Source organism: Anser cygnoides, chromosome 5 (assembly GCF_040182565.1).
Source record: "Anser cygnoides isolate HZ-2024a breed goose chromosome 5, Taihu_goose_T2T_genome, whole genome shotgun sequence".
In the NCBI taxonomy this organism is placed as follows: domain Eukaryota; kingdom Metazoa; phylum Chordata; class Aves; order Anseriformes; family Anatidae; genus Anser; species Anser cygnoides.
The window spans coordinates 2,859,478-2,878,731 of record NC_089877.1 but is presented as its reverse complement, the minus strand read 5'-3'; the positions used below and the strand labels follow the sequence as shown (position 1 = coordinate 2,878,731).

At 33.6% G+C, this 19,254-nt stretch overlaps 1 protein-coding gene across 10 annotated transcripts in view; it reads right to left on the bottom strand.

Moving 5' to 3' along the window:
* The window catches only part of SBF2 (SET binding factor 2), a 300,617-nt gene that overhangs the window by 30,517 nt on the left and 250,846 nt on the right, over positions 1-19,254 (bottom strand). For 8 of the 10 annotated variants that reach the window (XM_048070135.2, XM_048070141.2, XM_048070139.2 and 5 more), the window contains 8 exons: positions 19,050-19,195; positions 15,048-15,246; positions 12,779-12,975; positions 9,779-9,916; positions 8,537-8,632; positions 4,773-4,844; positions 2,520-2,704; positions 274-450 (listed from right to left, as the gene is read on the bottom strand). In XM_048070135.2, coding sequence (XP_047926092.2) covers positions 274-450; positions 2,520-2,704; positions 4,773-4,844; positions 8,537-8,632; positions 9,779-9,916; positions 12,779-12,975; positions 15,048-15,246; positions 19,050-19,195 — 1,210 coding nt within the window. The remainder of the gene's footprint in view (positions 1-273; positions 451-2,519; positions 2,705-4,772; positions 4,845-8,536; positions 8,633-9,778; positions 9,917-12,778; positions 12,976-15,047; positions 15,247-19,049; positions 19,196-19,254) is intronic. The other 2 variants (XM_048070140.2, XM_048070143.2) reach the window with 2 other exon arrangements.

The window sequence follows — 19,254 nt, the reverse complement described above, 5'->3', positions numbered from 1 at the left end:
CTTACATACTTGTTCCATGTAACAATACGTGTTCCATGTAACCAGTAAATTATGCTATAAAAACTGCTTCCCACATCTGTAAATGTTATGATTGTATTAAAACAATAATGCCTATGTAATGACAGAATTGATAGCATGCAAAGTAATTACAAAGAACAAAGAGGAACAACAGCTGGTTAGAATACAATAGGTCTCTGTCAGAAGAGCCTGAAATTTATTTTGTGTAAGCAGTATTGCATAAAGATTATTAGAAGTACCTGTCATATAAATTACCTGTGGGAACCACTCTGACTCCCCAAGTGCTTTTAGGAATGTTGCCTCAGAATCTGTAGGAATAGTGCTGGGAACACAAGCTCTCATCAGCTTTTTAAAGCTTGCCTTTGTCTGTCGGATGTCACTGAATTCAACAGGAACAAATTCACAATTCAAAGCAAAATCAAGTTTGAAGCCCTGTGTGTGAAGGACAACAGCAGATATAATTTAAAAGGGAAGCATATTTTTCAGTGAAAATCTTATCAAATATCATAGTCTTGTCTGCTTTATTACTAAATACTTCAATTCTTAATTCAAATTATTTTTAAATATCTGCCCAGTATAATGATAATCCTTACAACACTTGTAAAATGTACTATAAAAAAGTGCCCATCTACTACTCATAACAAAACTGTATTCATGAGAGTTATACCATTACCACTATAACACAGTTGAGTTGAATAAATCTGTTGAGCTATTTATACACAAGAGAACATACTACTTTAGGACTTTTAGGCAAATTAACAATAAATAAATATAGCCAACAATTCCAAGTTAGCAGGATGCTAACAAAAGCTAGAGAAATACTAAGCAATCAAAATCAACAAGCTTTCCTTATACAAAATCAAAGTTGAATTGATTTTGTAGACCAGATATAGATCAATGAGAGCAGGCTCAAAACAATCATTTCTTTGCTATGTAGTATTATTACTATGATTGCTGTATTGCCAATACAACCAATGTCTAATGAAGAAACCAAAAGGAAAATAAATTTAAAGTCAGTTATAAAAGATAAATTATAAATGATAAGAACTGCTATCTTTTATATATATATATAATATGAATGATTAAAAGTAAGATATAAAAGAACACTTGAAACTACAAAAGAAAAGTTAAAATTGAAACAGATTGCAAAGAGTTTTAACATTTTGATTTGTCATTCTAATACAGCATGATTCTTTCATCTCCAGAAATTATGTAAATTCATTCATAAAGAACTGAAAACGGATGTTTTTACTTACTACAAATAACTGCTGTTGTAAACTATGTATTTCACAAAATGCACTGTATTTTACATATGCTCATATTTGGAAAAACAAAAACAAAAGATTTTTCAGTCTTTGCAGAGATTTAAAAAATCTGTAAACATTTTCTGAAAAGTGAAGACTTAATAAAGAGGATACATGTTTCTTAAACAACTGCATCTAAAATATTAAAATTTACCCCAAAAGGTGTATAAAACTGTAGATATCATGGACCTCTTCATGTAATCAAATCAGGATGAACAGAATTCTGAGTCAGTGTTATCCACATCAATTTGACTTCATAAGATTCTAAATGCTATCCCTAATTGCTTTTCCTGTCTAATAAAATTCCATTTGCTTCATAATGTATTTCAGCACACCAGGAAAAATAAAACTGCAAATAAGCCTGTTTTATATTTCCCAAACTAGACATCATTGTGAGATGACAACTCATCTGAACATTAGGTGACGAGTCAGCTGAATCAGAGTAGTAATAAGCATTCAGGTGTATTTAAGCATGGCTCTGACAGGAAGACCATACATATACAGAACTTCAGCACTCTCCTTGGAATAGCTCTGAACAGCCTCTGAAAGGGGCAGCTGCCAGGATCTTTATCCCAGCAGCTACACTTGGCACAGCCGAACTCTGTGGCTCTTTCTCCCTGCAATGCCAATGTTGTTGAAACAGCGAAGACACTGTAACTTCAAAATACAAAGGCTTTGCTAGATGTTTTGCTGCCACACAATACATTTCATTTCCTTCCTAGTCATATCTTTTCCAATTTAAACATCCTCATGCTGTAGAAAAGCTAATCCAATCCTCTAATCATGTTACCCATTTTTGTACCCCTCATCTCTACCTAACACATCAGTACTTGACCAGAAGTGACAAACAGAGCTCTGGTTACATAGTTTGTGCTTGTGTCTAGCTGTTCTTTAAAACAATTCAGTAAGCTTTTATTTATGTTAACTTTGTTGTATTATATAACCACAGAGTGTGATTTCTAACCCCCATCACATTATGCTGCATTCACTGTTATTCTATGCATAGCAAAACAGAACAAAATGGAGAGCATGCCTGTGTAGCAAATATTACCTAAAATGCCCATGAGAATTTACACCTTTAGGAGAGCTATCCACTTGACTTATCTAGATTATTATTTTTGTTTTGTAAAAACATTAGGGCTATTAAACTCAAGCCAAATAAAAACTATATTAACATAAAAATAAAAATGACATTACCCGTAACTGAGATTTTTCTCCAAATATATAGAGGGCTGCTTGACGTCTCAAAAGCTGACTTTGCAAAAAAGTGCTGCTACCGTAGGAAGTGGTATTGTCTTTGCCTGCAAGTCTTGCACCAACATCAATGAATGGAGTCTGAGCGTTGATAAATCGGTTGCTTGAACGAAGACTTGCCCATACACCTTCATAAAGATGAAAAATATTTTAAAAACCTCTTAGTGTGAGGCACTAGAGACAATAACTATTCATGCATATGCTACAATGTAATTTAGAAAGTACAGTGTTTAAACGTGTCACTTGCATTCCTCATAGAACACAATTAACAACCTGCTGCAAAGAAATCATTTCATAACAAAAATTGTCAAAATCATTCTACTGTACTGTCTTTTAATCTAAGATTCTAATCAAACAATGTTTTCTACTGTAGAGAAAATGGTTGCTATGAAATCAGTTACACAATGATAAAAGAAATCACAATTTGCAAGTAACTAACATCCATTTAAGTACATGGAAATGAAATTACTGGTGTTTCTTTCAGAAGTAGGGACAAAAAAGTCAACTATTTCCTTGTCAAAGGCATATTATTTTGGAAGTCTAACCAATAAGAATACTATGCAATAATTACTTCCCTCAAAAATGGAAATACTATCACTTGAAATTCCCCATTTATCTAGAATTCTTGTGTTCCCTTCACCCCACACTATTTAATAATGCACCCCATATCCTATTATAACAAAAATATATATACAAGGATCAATTCAAATACTACATTTCAAGATAAAGTATTTCATATTTGCTCTCCAACTACAGTGATTAAAATGCAGAATGTCATGGATTTTAGTTTCTAACTGTTCATGTTTACTGGGCAACTAAAAATGGAAATGAATTTAAGGAAGTTATTTTCTAATCACATTTTTCACAACTATATTCTAGCAGATGTGAGTATAGTACAGCTGTGCGAGTAGACAGAGGGATGCTTAGAAGATCACAGTTCTAGTTTTAATCTGGCACTAAGATCACTAATACTCTCGCATGGTACAGAAATCCCAAAGCTAGCAACAACATGAGCTTGAACCTAAGTAAGGAACAGTGAGTGCAGTGTAACATGGAACCACAGCCTTGCATCTGAAAGCAGCACATCTGTATTTGAATGGCATTGTACTAATTTAATAAACTCTGCCTCTCAACATTTTAGTTTGCATATTGTAGCTAATGCAGCTATATTATTGTCCATCCAAAAGATATGAGCAAACAAATAGGATTAACTGAGGATGGTTGGCTAGAAACCTATGAATTGGTTAACAGTTCCAAACAGTTCCAACCTCAAAGAAAGACAGTTTTATAAAATATCTCACAGTATTTCTAGTGTAAACTTTTGTTCCACATCTGAACTGCTACAGACGATACAATGAAGACTTTAGAACACAAACAGAAACCACAGAAAGCGTTTAATAAAAGAAATAAGTTCTTGTTCATTTGGTATGAAAAAATGCTAGTTCCAACACAGACAACTCTTCTCCCAAGATGATGCATACAAAAATATCATATCACTCACATTTTATAACATACAAGAAATGCAGGGCATCATTAGAGCCTGTAGCACATCAAAAGCATAAAAACTGTTTATAAATACATGCAGATGAACATGTTTACCACTGATGGATATCAGTGACTAAAAGACAACTGTATTTCTTTTCTAACTTTGCCTAGTATCTTATTTTTTTGGTAGCAGTATATAACTTTCATTATTTGTGATGTATTGTATTATTACAAGTTTATAAATTGGCAAATACCAATTTTTCCCTGTTCACTAACATTACCCAGTAATTTTGTAAAGAAAGTTCATCGACTGGGTAACAGTATTTCTTAATTATTCTACTAAGGCAGTAGGAGTACTAAATGTGGTTTTTTTCTGCAGAATTATTTTTTTTGTGGTTTAAAGTTTTGGCACAGAAAACTTTTTCTGAAAGAACTTAAAAATTCGACATGTCACTCTGCATTAGGTCATAATATTAAAGTATAACGTGGTGAAGTGTGTGGCTTATCAGTGTCACTGCATCATACACTCAATGGTCAAATAAACCCAAACCCAAATCATAACAAAACCACAACAGTGAATACCAAAATCCCAAATTTTGTTAATGCAGAGTCAAGGCTTTCTGACAGCATTACTTTAGCATATATTAAAATATAGTAGTAGTTATGGAGATGGCAGATCAGAATGTGCTTTCAGGACACAGAATACAGTACCTTGATGGACTCTTCCCTTAGTTGCTGATTTGGAATTTGAATGAGTGAAACATTTATCTCTGTACCCAAGCACTGGTAGATAACAGTAAAGACAGAAGGAGGAAGAATGGAATGCACATTGCAGCAAGAGACATTGCAGGAGAAAAGAAAAGCGTTACTTATTAATTTCCAAAGATTAAGTATATACAGAATTTTTTTATACTACATGATTTATCAGACAGCAAAAATCTTAGTCATCACAAGACAAAACATCAATCAAGCCAGAAAACCAGTATTAAGTGGGAAGGAAGTATCCTTTTATCAAAAACCAGTAATTTTCATTATCATTTCATTAGTTTTAAATGAATGCAGCAATCATTGTTTTTTTTTTCCTATTGTTATAAAATGTTGTAAAGGAAACTTAATGATTAAACCATTCTGTTGAATATTTTATTGAAGGCTTCTCTCCAGCTGAAAATTACCTTAATTAAAAATCCCAAATCTTAGTGCATTTTTGTAAAACTGTTTTAGTCTATTTTAAGTAGGTAATTTAATGGACCTCAAAATCAAATCAGAATGTAAGACATGATTAGTTCTATATACATACAGAAATTTCTAAAGGATTAAGTACAACCATATGATTTAGAAAATTTGCAATATCTATCAGACAAAGAAATTTCCCTCCCTTGTATAAGTACTCATTTTTGGTTGGAGTCTTATATGCTTATCAGAGTGTATGTTCTTGGCTGCAAAACCACATCTACACAAGCAACTTCTTTTCATTAAAATGTTCTATTAAAACATGTTCTTGCTAATGAATCTTGATTTTCAAATCAATGTGTGAGCTGAGTCTCTATTTATTCATTATAAGTATCTTAGTATTTTCCAGCAGTAGCAAATCATACTGAGAAAAGGACTTTATTCTATTAAAATTTTATTCTATTAAATTACACTACAAAACTAGGTAAGAATTGCTGTTCTTTATAATTACACTGTACTTATAAAGTAATATAAGAAGAAAAGATATGCATTTTTTAGTGAACTTATGAAAGATATCAACCAAATTACTGCCAAAAAAAGGGTCTAAGAATGAAAATATATTATGAAATATAAGTATTTGGCAAATATTTCTGATCAGAAAAAACTCTGTTTTAGGCAAATACTTTACTACAATGTTCCAGATAAACTAAAAAAAATACAGTATTTAGTGTGGACACAAATATCAATGAGTATTCAGAACAAGGATGATTTTTAAAATTGGAACTACTATTCAAGCACTGCCACGTATCTTTTAATTTTAAATTAAAAAAAACACGGTGTCTGGCACAAAAGAATGGAAAATGTCATTTTCAGTTGGTGCATCCAAGCTGAATCTGTATTTTGAGCCCTCTATGTGTGACAATAAAAATAAAGAAGGAAAGAGTGATCCAGAATTAAACGTACAAAAATACTGCTATTATATTTTGTACAGCTTAGTGCAAAATCCAGTTATTAAATGGATGTTACAGATGCTTGCTATGACAAAGTAACTAACTAACCACACAGCCTTTATTTTGTTTTTGTGTGTGTTTTTTGTTTTTGCTTTTTGAATTACTCTAAGGAATGTGAAGAGAAATCACTTTAGACTGCCTGCATAAAATAAGTTTCCTTTTGTAGCTGACCAAAAAAATCTGTATTTTTGGTCCTGCATACTGTATTGTGACACTACTTCACATGTATGATATAACTAGCTTGCAAAAGTAGTAAAAATCCTTGTGATAATAAACAATGTGAATCCATTTATCTGAGAACAGCAATTTAAGCAATCTATATAATTTGTGTATTTTAGAGTTTCTTCTAAAAGAATTCTCTTTTCTCACTTAAAAAGACCCTAGATATTCCCTTTCTCTTTTCTCTCTTACCCTGTCAACTTCTCACCTTCACTAGGGCTCCCATCGTACTTGTCAAACATTCTTATTTTTCAGCAAAGTCCTCATGTATCCTGCTGAGCTGTGAATAGACTGCAGATACTGGTCTGTAGTTACACCCTTCAAATATATAGAGCAGGTGTGGCATCAATCCAGCAAGATACAAGACAATTTCTCTGGCCTTTTCCTGATTAATGCTGAAATTTAGCCAAGAGACAATATCCAACAAGAAAACGTGATGTCTGCAACTCTTACACTACCTTGAGACTCCTTTTTCCTTCACTGAGTAGCTCACTCTATCACACTTCAAAAGATAACTTCCATGTAGTCATACAGCAAGCTTTTCCCTTTCTTATCTGGAGTATCTTCATGGCTCCTCAGCAAAACTTTGCTGTTGGCACTTCTATCCCAACATGAGGAGGTAGAATACAACAAAATGTCTGCTGTCAGCTACCCAGTATTTTCACTGTTTCAGTACTAAGACAAGCTGTGCACACCCATGAGTTCATTTAACAATTCCAGACACTCTTGCTCTCTTCAGTTCCCAGTAATTTTACCTACCCAATTAAAATCTCTGTATTTTTTTCATCTTCATGTACAACAATAGTTTAAGACAGTGAATAGAGAACATCAACAGAACTTTTAGATATAAATTATGCATATACTATGACTAATGAAAGTGAAAAGAATTGTCCATTCTGCGATGATCCCCATAAACTGTCCTTCCTCTCTTTCTTTCTGCTATAATCCTCATATAACTTCTCTATATAGCTGTGTGTATTTTCCTTCCTTTGCTTCCTCCTTTGCCCCTGCTTTCTTCTTTCCTTCGTTTTTCTAATCTCTTCCATCTCTTTTGGAAGTCTTTCTCTAGAAAATTGTTTTATTTTTCTCCATACAAAGCTACAGCTTTTCTATCACAAAATAATTTAGGTTGGAATAGACCTCAGCAGGTCAAAATAGGTCTAGCTTTAATTTCAGATGAAGTTTTTAAAATCTTTTCTCATTTCTACCTTTGAAAATCTGAGTTGAACTTGCTGTAAGACTGGTATTTTGCTGCCTACAAAGCTGCACTGAGTCATAAGGGAAGAAAAGCAACTTTCAGATGCCTAAAAATATTTGTATTAGTAGCCTTCATGGATAAAAGGTAACTAAATCTAAAATTCTCCATTTTGAGAAACATTTTTACCCTTACTCTAACAAACATATAATGTATTTAAGTAATTCAACATATTAGTTTAAGCACAGAAAAAATCTTAATAATTTCATCAGACCAGAAGAGTAAAAGTAACTGGAATTCATTTCACAGAATGAGTTTCTTGTAGAAATGACACTGATGATCCCTTGTAACTAAGAATAACTATTCCCAAAGAAGGCACTGTATCTCCCTACTCTTACAGCCTGGCCACATAACACCTTCCTTTACCTAGAGTAAAATTATTCAGATTGATTATTTGTATCTAGACGAAGCATCAGCTAATCTTCAGACAAATGCCAGACTAATACAAATTACAAAACTGGGGACTGTTAAGTGCATTCAATCCTAATGTAAAATGTGCATTTTTAGGTCATACATGTCAGGTACATTACAAATATGGATGTATCACAATGTATTTAGAAACATATTTCCTAACTGAGTGCTTAATTTTCCATTTATTTCGAACATGAAATTAGCTTTATTTCAATGGTAAGTAGAAGACAAACAGAAATTAGATACTAAGAGTATGTCATGGACTGAGGCTAATTGGTAATTTTGATTTTGTTGTTTCAGAATGTAATGAATTTGTAAGCAGTGTAATTATTTTTATTTCACTGACATTTTGTTATCATTTATTATTTCAAATAACACAGGTACTTAGACTTTGATCTAGTCTTACTAACCTCCTCGAGCAAAGCTATTGGATAGATTTACATCCAAATGTCCTGGCACTACCTGCTTAAACACAGTAGACATTCTTGAAGCCCTCCTTTCAGTGCCTAAAGTCAGCCAAAAAAAGAACAGAAGATTAAAAAAAAACTACACTTACTCAGACTAACACTTAACATAAATGATGAAAATACCTTTTTTTCACACTTAATGCAGCTAATTCTTGCCAATTTTGTACTTCTGCTGTATTTTTTTAAGACAGACGTATACATTGGCAACAAAATGTTGATGTTAGATACAGTTAAGCAATCAACGTATGTTACAATAAATGAAGTAAAGCATGCACACTTTGGAAATAGTGTTATTTTACAAGAAAAGCCACTGTTTACAAGAAAAGCCACTGACCCTATTAGGCCAATTTCCACCAAATGGACAAGGCAAGACAGACAATTTCAAGTCACATACTCTCTAAGACATTGAGAATACCTTCACATATCAGTTTCATCATGTAGTAATTGAGATAAAACATGGATTTGTTTCTTCACGGTTCCACGTTTACCTAACTTAAATAATGTCTTTTGAAAGAGTTTTCACTGCAAGTAAGCTCTACATGGAAATAGCATTAAAATCCTATTGTGAGTATGTAACACATGAAAATGCCTAAATGACTTCCACTACTTTTGTAGCTAAATACTGCATCTGTTCATGTGGAGTCTGGCCTTCCAATCTCACATTTTCTCACTGTATGAAACAGAGTAGCATTTCACAGTCTCTTCAGGTTGGCATTCTCTTATTCTATATATAGATTTCAATATGCCTACTTTGTTACAGAAGACCTTAAAGTGTATCTATGTTTTTGATTCTGTTATATAATTGTTGCATTTGATATTTAAAAAAACACCAACAACATGGCATCTTGATATTCTGGAGGACTTTATATTATTAGCTCCAGAATTGTTAAAATTACTAATGCCTCTAGATTGGCCCATCATACCCAAGTGAATTTCATTAAAAACCATGAACCATAGGCTGAGAATCACTTACCATCAGATTAAGAACACTGAAAAACATTTTGAAAAATTTTAAAAACATCCTTTATGTACAAAGACACACTCATTAAAACTAAGAGTGAATAAAATGATCTGGAAAGTGAAACAATAGAGGAAACAACAGAATTCAAATTGAACTAACACCAAATCCAAGAAAATTCACTTTTCAACTTAACCACAGAAAAGGACTATACCAAACAATTTTACCTGGAGATAGAGCAATTGTTGGTCTAACAGTAAGAGTATTACTGCCATTCATTTTGCAGTGGACGGATATCACATTAAGTAAGGCTTGTAGGTATTTTTCTTGTTCTATACTGCTTGAAGATTCTAAAGAAGCAGGAGCTAGAAAGAGTTGCAGGAAGAATGGACAATATTAACATATATTTATAAATACACAGAATAACAAAAGAAAAAACCTAACCATATAAAAAAGATCATTGACAATTTCATGGTTTGTCTGTCCTATGTTGAAAAAGTCATTTCTTCGTTGACAAAGAATGCCCAGATGCTCATCACCTGGCTGTAAGCAGCACCAGCAATATTCTCTTGCATTCCACTCCACTCCACAAAGCTAAGCTTCTGAAAGAGTCTTTTATCCAGTGGTAACCATTCAAAACATTGACAATTCACAAGTGGTCAATGCAAACAGAATGGAGATGATGTAGTTTTCCCCTCACTCTCAGAAGTGAAAGTAAAATTTATAAGTTTGTGATATTTGTCAGCAAATGTCAGCCTCAAAATAATAACAATAAAAAAGCGTAGAGAACAGATAGAACAGTTTTTCAACAGAAGTAAGATAAAACCATACTCAGTCGGCTCTTCCTCAATACAGTAAGGGAAGGTATCTTACACGTAAGCAGAGGTTCCTTGAGATATGCTGCCCATTCACTGAAAGTATACATTTATTAAAAGACTGGTGTCTTTTATGCCATCTGTTTATGCAGTTAGAGGCATCACTGGACACAACCCTCAAATCTTTCAGGCACCCTACCCCAAGATTCTGATGTTTTTAGTGAAATAGAAAGAGAAAAGAGGATGGACAGTGTATGCACACCTGGATAACACATGTAAAGGAACCTCCAGCTATGAAAAGCAACATTCCTGTTCCCCAGCGACAGCCTACCCGCTCCTTCACCAGCAGGTAACTTCAGGAAGCATCTTCCCACCTACTTAGGTAAACTCTAAGGGTGGGGTGGAGGAGGGAAGGGTGGGGGGAGAAGCTGCACTGCTCTAAGAACCATAATTCATTTTCTGGAAACCTCTGAATAATCCTTGACACACGTGGAGTTTCAGATGGCTCCTCTATGTATCTCAGAAATTGAATCACTCTCCAGATGTCACTGATGTTGCTTGAGTTACTTGGGAACACAGAGGAGGACCATTTCAGAGAGAGAGAAGTGGCTGCAGAAGACTGGATAAAAGCAAAGCTAGAGAAGACACAGACACAGTTTAAAAACAGGGTGGAAAAAAATAGAAAAAGCACAATGAGAAAGCATGATGTTCTGAGAAATTACTGCAATGAAGTTGAACAGACATCCACTTAGGACTTCAAGAAGTTAAGAATCAAATAACAGAACACAAAATCAATGCAAAAACAAAAGCAAGTTTTAAATGTGCATTAGGAAACTAGGTGACCATTGGAGGAAACTACCTTAACAAGAAAAAACATCCATTTGTGTCCAGCTGCAAGGACTTAGAAGGAAGGGAAGGAGGTCCTGGGCTATACTATGACTATGAAGACAAAAAACTGTCCAAACTCAAGGGGTCAGATTTTCTTCAAATGCCAACTGATTTTTTTTTTCTGAATTCTAGCTTACTAGACTTGCCACATCTAGACTTGCTATAGGACAAAAATATAACTTGATCATAAGAGCCAGAATTTGGAATCTGTGATGAAAGAGGGAGTCAAAGAACCTGAGCGAGCACATTTCGACAAGCCACAACTACTGTAACTTACAAATAGTTTTCTCTGTGATGCTCCAATCAGATGCTACACTGGAAACTAACAGTTACCTGATTAGTTGGAAGTGGCTTAAGAAGTTTCAAGATAGATTCAAGCAGTATCTAAATTAACAGTAAAATTAGGAAGTGATTAGAAAATGTACATGCAGGAAGCATCATGCTGCTGCAGTCTCGGAAAGTGGAAGAAGTTTGAAGAGAAACATTTTCTCTTCAACTTTTAAGCAGAATGTGCACATCCTGAAATTTACTTTAATGATTTCTAGGACTTCAAGCCCTTGAAGCAATGCCACAGAAAGTCATTTTAGTTCTTAACAACTTAGTTAAATGAAATGAAATGTCTAAACGAAAGGATAACGTCCTTATCACTTACACTTGGAAAGCTTTATTTTGTGAAGATCACTGTGTGTCTTTTTGTAAAGTGACCCAAGAGATGAATAGCTTGATTTATATGAAATTCTGTTATTGAACTAAACGTATATGTGAGCTAAAGGTTCAGGGCAACAATGTATTTGCAAAAGATTACAGATGGAAAATTTGCCCTTCAACCTTAACATCAATCACCCCTCACACAGTGCTGAAGAAGTCAACTATTGTTCTTTCCAAAATCAGTTTTACCCTATATTTTATTCTTCTGAAAAAATTAACTAGTGACAAATCTTGTGTTGGTCCAGTCTTCATCATACAAAGGAAGAGATTTACTTAATGCAAAGACCCCAACAATAATCTTTCAGACCTATATTTTATAAAAGAAAGATAAAAGTTCAGCTAATATCAAATTGAAAGACCTAAGAAAATCTGTTGAATAATGTTTGTTCTAGTATTCTATATAGTACTTTATTAAAAATGACAACATACACTCATTACGAAAACAGTGCAATGGAAACAGATAATTGAAGTCAAACTGGGGAAGTTATCAGAAAATAGGTGCTTTATTCTCAGAAACATTGCATTTGGCAGATGCAAGCTTTTACTGAAGACTTCTAGTTCATATATATAACCTATTCAGATTAGTTCAATTAATGTTTTTTGAACCACCTTCATACCATTCAAGGTCTGCTTCATGACAGATAGTAATTAAACTGAACTACTTAACCGATAACAACTGAACTGATATTTAACAACTGAACTGATAAGCATTCATACCCTGAGATTTTTGATTCAATCATCTTATTAATTCTTCTAGAAAAGTAAGTATTTCTAAATAAAATTACATATACAGAAAACCTAATTGTATCAGCTCACCTGTAGGATGTGTGTTTTGGGATTTGAAGAGGCCAACAACACCTTTTCCATGAAAGCCCCCTGACCTAAGTAGAAGAGTACTGTTTTTCGTGTTTTTCCAACACACAACTGGTAGGCGATTGTGACGGTAACAGCGAGCAATTCTTTGCAGACTGCTGTCTTGAACTGACTGAGGTACTACCAGAAGTCCAGGATAACTGTATTGACAAAAAGGTGAAGAATTTGAACAACAATTAAATGTGCTCTCAAAATTTTAAACAACAACAAAAAGTCCTAAAGCTATAGGCAGAGTATATATCTTTATGAAAATACATGCTAACTGGTACTACTGTTTTTTATTCCACAACTCTCCTGTTTTAGTCCAATCCTTTAAAATACATTTATTTGTAAAGAAAACTGCATTTTTTAAACAACTTAAAATAGGAAAAAATCGTAAGACTGTCACTTTCAGTGTCCTTCCATCTAAGGTTATGTTATATTTGGTAATAATTCTCTTCCCAGTGGATCTCTTACCCATCACTATAATGAAGCCATAGTTTTGAGAATGACAGAAAACAGAATTGTGAGGCATGCACATGATACAGTAGTTTTGTTTTGACACTTGTATACAGAATATAAGAATGGAAATGAAAGAATGTTTAGATTGCCTAGAGTATCAGAACTAAAACAATAATTTTTGGTCATAACTGGTTTATGTCAAAATGTATTTTATAACCATATTCCTTGGAACAGTGTATTTGAAAATTAAATTTTGTGTACTTTTTAGAACACTACAATACATTGAGAGATTAGGAACTTTACTAATACAATAGATGTAAAAACAGAGAACTCAACAAGATGGTATTTGTGTTTCTTTTAGAAAAAAAGGGATTCAAGCAAGGAGAAAGATTATTTTCTATTTCTTTAAAAAAATATTCAATTTAAGTGCCAATTTCATACGTTAAGAAGAAACTAACACAATGAGCTGGGAAATGTTAATGCTTACTGAACAATTTTGTTCCTATAGAATATACACTGCTCTTGTAAATTCAGTACTTTGACATTTAATGAACTACCCTCATACAAAAAGAATGTACATAAAATTTATGTTCTGGTTCTTAGAACACAATAGTCAAACTAATATGGCATTAGGTAAGTATTTCTATACAGCGATTTGTAATCTACTGAGACATCAATTATCTTTACCAAAGAAACTAATTATATTAAAAACTGGTAGATTTTTGAGAGGGAAAAGTTGTTTACATAATGCCCAGAGCACAGCCAAAATGTGCAGACTTAAATGCTTTTATTTGCATTGTATTTAATGGGGATTGCACAAAACCACAGTTATTAATCTGTTATTCTATGTATGCAAGAAAATAGAAAGGATCTACTATTTTCTTGTGCCCTTCTTCCATGAAGCGCTGGCAATTTCATTATCCATAATGAAAGCAATGACTGGCCAAAACTGGCTTTAGAGAATGCAGATGCTCTCCTGATACAACTTATGCAGATATACTTTCTATTATAAAGAATTTTTGTGGGTAGTGGTAGCAAATTACACTTTCACAACCAAGAAAGGGAGTTAGTAACATTCATGCATTAATGTACAGCATGTGACTTCCAGTACATGACAAAGTTTAAAGCAGTATAGATACCTTCATGAATTCAATTTTAAAACATATTTTTGATTTGAAGAAAGTAGTTAAATTACTTGTTTTTGATGCCTTTTTTTTTTTTTTTTTAAGGAACAGAGTATGTGCTCCATAAACTACATAATACTACATAAATAATTTCCAGTACCAACACAAACCATCAAGGCAGACTGAGTTCTACCATCTAGCGTCATCACTAAATTAGCTGGAAAATAGCCTCTTAATTTCAGTGTAGCAAATCTTCAGTGTAGAAAGCCAAGAGAAAAACTACATCAGAAGGCAATTCACAGTATCTAGGTTAGTCTCCTCTGAAAGCACCAAGGACACTCTCTTTCCATAGGCAATGAAAAGAATCTAGAAATAAAGACTTGTCTGACAGCTTCTGGGGAGGCTCTGAAAGCTCACTTCTGGCTACTATCACTGGCAGTCTTTCCAAATCTGATGACTACATACACAACCACCATGTGACAGAAGAGGAATCTCTAAGAGCGGAATACAAATAGCTTCAAGGCCACTGGTTGAACGCAGTTAGTACAGACAAAAAAGAAGACAAAGTTGTTTAAATGAATATGAAATGTGGAATACATGTTATATCATTTTTATTTTCAAATACTTGTCCGAGTTGGTAAACTCACCTCCTGCAAAGTGAATACATCCTGTTCAATGCAGTTATTCTTAAGTATTCTGGTTTTGATCGAGAAGTGTTACTACTGATGGTCCCTAGTCCCAAACGTTGATAGTCTCTGAAACAGGCTCTTTCTACTAATTGCTCCATTGTTGACTTCTCTGAAGCTTTTAGGGTACCACTTGTGTGCAGCTCACTGTCATCTGAAACTAACATCAAAAATCTTTGAGTTTGCTATTGCAAAAGCCAGCAATTACACAAAAAAACGTTACTTTCTGAAATAATTATTAGTTTGTCTTATTGTCAGTGATCAATTACAGACACTAACAAGTAGAAGCTATAGTTTGCAGAAATTATAAGCAACAAAATAATACTCCAGTCAGGAAACTTAAGTATATCCCAAAGTTACCTACTGTTGTAGTGGTTGGCATGGCTGACACCTCTCTTTTGCTAAAATTCCAGAAAAACTTCTCTCATACATTTATTTCAACTGAACTGAAGGCAGGCATTCTTTCTATTAACAGTGTATTTATGCCAGCATGTTAAACTCACAACTGCTATACAAAGATGTACATCAGAAAGAATAATCAAAAATGAACACATAAATTCATTAAACATGCAAGATAAAATGGATCTCGTAAATTCTTTAAAACCGTCTTCAAAAGATGTAAAAATCTTTCTAAAGCTTGGTTCAAATTAAAAATGTTTCTGTGTCATAATTTCACAGCAGATAAGTGTTGGCTTCTTAATGCTTCAGTTTCAATGTTAAACAGCAGCTTTCTTCAGCTATACAAATCAGTTGCACTTTCCAAACCAAAAGAAACTTTAACCATGAAAGATAAAAACCATGTCACAAGTTCAAACTACACAGAAATTCAAGTCAAGCAGGGTCTTTGTACAAAACCTGCCACCTGCCTGTTTTCAACACTTCAACTATTTCCAAGTATGTCTGAAAGCAGATTTACTGTTCACTGTATGTATCCGTTACTTGCTACCACTTTATCTCAAGCATTAAAGCATGTGCATATGAGGGGAAATATTTCTTCATGAATTAGGCAAAACAAAGTATATAAAGATTTAAATTTAAAACAGTACTTTATAAAATTGGAAATTAAAATTACTTTTAAAACCTAAAATTATGATACGATTAGAAGTTTACTGGCAGCAGACAACATTCAGAATTTACAGCAGTAGAACCTAGATACATCTTTTTATTTATCTTAGCATAAAAGCTACATAAATAATTTTTTTGCCCCAATGATGCATCATACAAAAATAACTATTTTCTATTTGACTTAAATAAGGAAGAGTTTAGTGCTACAGATATCTCCCCTTTTTCCTATATTTTCATATTTGTCCTAGTAAGGAAGAAGTCACAAAACATTTACAATTATAAAGTGCACTAAGAGAAACAAAGTAAAGGAGTTTTAGAAATCATTTTATTTTGGGGAACACAGAAGCTTGGTATTTAACAATTTTAAATGCTATAACTGACTTAGATAACATGAGGGTGCATTTCTTGATTTTTTTTCCTAAATGCATTTTTCTCTCATGAAAGCAGGTATATTGGTGATCAGAATTTGCAAAATATCTTCCTGAATGTGTAAAAAAGCTAAAGATTATAGGAGCTCATACCAGTGTCTTTAACCTGAAGAGGGAGAGGAAGATATATTTTACTATCTCAAATTCAAAATGCATTTTTTTTCATTTGATTTTGAAAATAAGAGGAATAAATCCTCTGTTTTACTGTTCTTGAGATATGACTGCTTGTAAAAGCACTTTTTGCAGAAGGTCTCCCATTTCATTGAACACACCACTATGATCACCTATAGTATGATGAGATTCTAAACTCTCCAAAAAATAAAAATTAGGAGGAAATGTGGGGAAGAAAAGTTCCAGGTATTCATTAGCAACAGCTTGTAACTAGAGTACTGTGCCCAATTCTGAAAATCAAGCAAAGTTATGTGTGGACCAGTTCAAGAGGACCGAGAGAAGAGCAATGAAGATAATCAGAACTCTGTCAAGACTAATGCATAGGACTGAAAAGAACTACAGATATTTAATATCCAGAAAAGAACAGAGAAAGGAAGTATTACAATAGTCCATAAATACATTAAACAGTGCAATCCAAATGAAGGGAGTCATCTCTTCTACATGTACATAGTAACGGAATAAGAAATGAAGGATTTAAATTGTGGCAAGTAAATGTTTAGCCCTGAGCATCACAAAGTTGCTTGTTATTCTCCAGCATTAAGGATGGTTAAAGTATTAGTACAAATTGTCTAGAGTTGTGAAAAATTAATCTTTGAAAGCTAAGAAAAAGTTAGATAAACACATATGAGGAACATAATAGGTATGTTGATTCTGCTTTGCGGCAGAGATGGAGTAGATGATTGAAGCTCCTTCCAACACTATCTTTAATGGTTCTTTCTGTAAGACAATGCATCACCTGCTGCAGATAGTGCCCATTTGCTCCCATTTGCTTCATTCTTGTTATAGCTACATAGTTTCCTATACTTCAGTTTCTGAGACTTGCAAACAAACAGTAATTCACAGCAAGCAATATGAAACAAATTTCAGTGATTAAACGGCAAATTTTCTACAGCTATTTGTACTCTGTCTGAAGCAAGGAGTACTACAGTCGTCAGCTGAGGTGTCAGTGCTGTTGTCAGCTGAGGTGTCAGTGCAGTGTGAACAGAAAAGCAAGCTGTCAGACTTTAATCACCTCACACATACCCAGTCACAACATCTGGAAAGCAGCAGGTAGGAAGTCTCACAATTTATATTTTTCTAAGTTTGTCAGGGGAGGAAAAAAGTGACTGTCATTAATCTTTATGTAACACCTGTACTCAAGAATGTAGTTGTTTTGTACATATGCAATGCAACAACTCTTATGATTTCTTCATTGCAAAGAGAAGTGCGAATACACAGGCTTAATTATGTTTGGTGTCTCTGAGTGAAGGATACAAAATCACACCCAGAACAGGCACTGACTGCACAATTCCTTTTGACCTGAAGATTCTGCAACATTAGAACACATACTAACTCAGCACTTAAGGAAGAAGCTGCAAATTCAGTTAATGTAAATTTTCAGCAGTATACGGACATTTCATATTTCATAACCTTTTCTTTGTGCAGTTTTTTTCCCACCATATTTATCTGGAATGGAAGAAGAAATTTTTTTTTTCTTTCCTGGAATGGCTTTTTTTCTCTTTTTGAGAGAACAGATCAAGTGCGTTCTCATACTCTGACTTCAGAAAACTTTTATTTATCTGCATGTAAGTCACTTAAGTCACCTTGCTCACTGACTAAATATTCAAAAGGCAAATTTGGCTTGTTTGATGTTTTGAAGAAATTATTAGTGTTTCATAAACACTTCATTATCAGAAATGCCTTTTTTTTTTTTTAATAAAAAAAAAGAAAGAATGGTATGACAAAACAATACCTGTTTATGTACAGGAGAATCTGGTTCCCTCTAGTGGATTATTATAAATTAGCACTGGTCCAGATAAGGATATACTGACAGCAGCACATGGTAGGAAAAGAAGTGTTTGGAAGAAAGTCAAACTCCACACCATCACATGAACTATACAAAGAGTCCAAATCACCTTCTACCTTCTGTCTCCAAACCCTTTCAACAGAAGTTTGGAAAAACGGTATTGTCAGTAATAATGACTGCTGCCTTCAGAAATCATTTGTCACTTTCACAAATACAAAATTTGCCTATAGTATTGGCTGTTTCTTGAATCTCACCAAATACTGCTTTCTCACTATAGAATAATTGCTGATGTCAGGCTTCTAAAGATACTATATGAAGATACCTTGATAATTAATATAAATAATACATTTATTATACTTTACTACTTTTGCCCTGTATGTCTGGTCATCACAAACAAAAACACTTTAAAAACGTACGTGTTTGCTACCTTTCTTTCTCCTGTCTAGGAAGACTTCACAATTTCTTCTTCTAGGTAAGACTTATCAACAAAAATGGATAATACTTTATTATTACCAGAGACATCATCATCTTCATTCCAGCCTGGACGATTCCCTCTTTCTTCCACTATTGTGCTCGTCTTCTTCTTTAATAAATACTGGCGACCAATTGTCATCTTCCCAGCACGTTTTGCTCCTTTCACAATACTTTTTGAGAAGGTACTATAAATTCATAACAATAAAAATATTACAAAAGATGGATATAATTCTCCACAATAGCA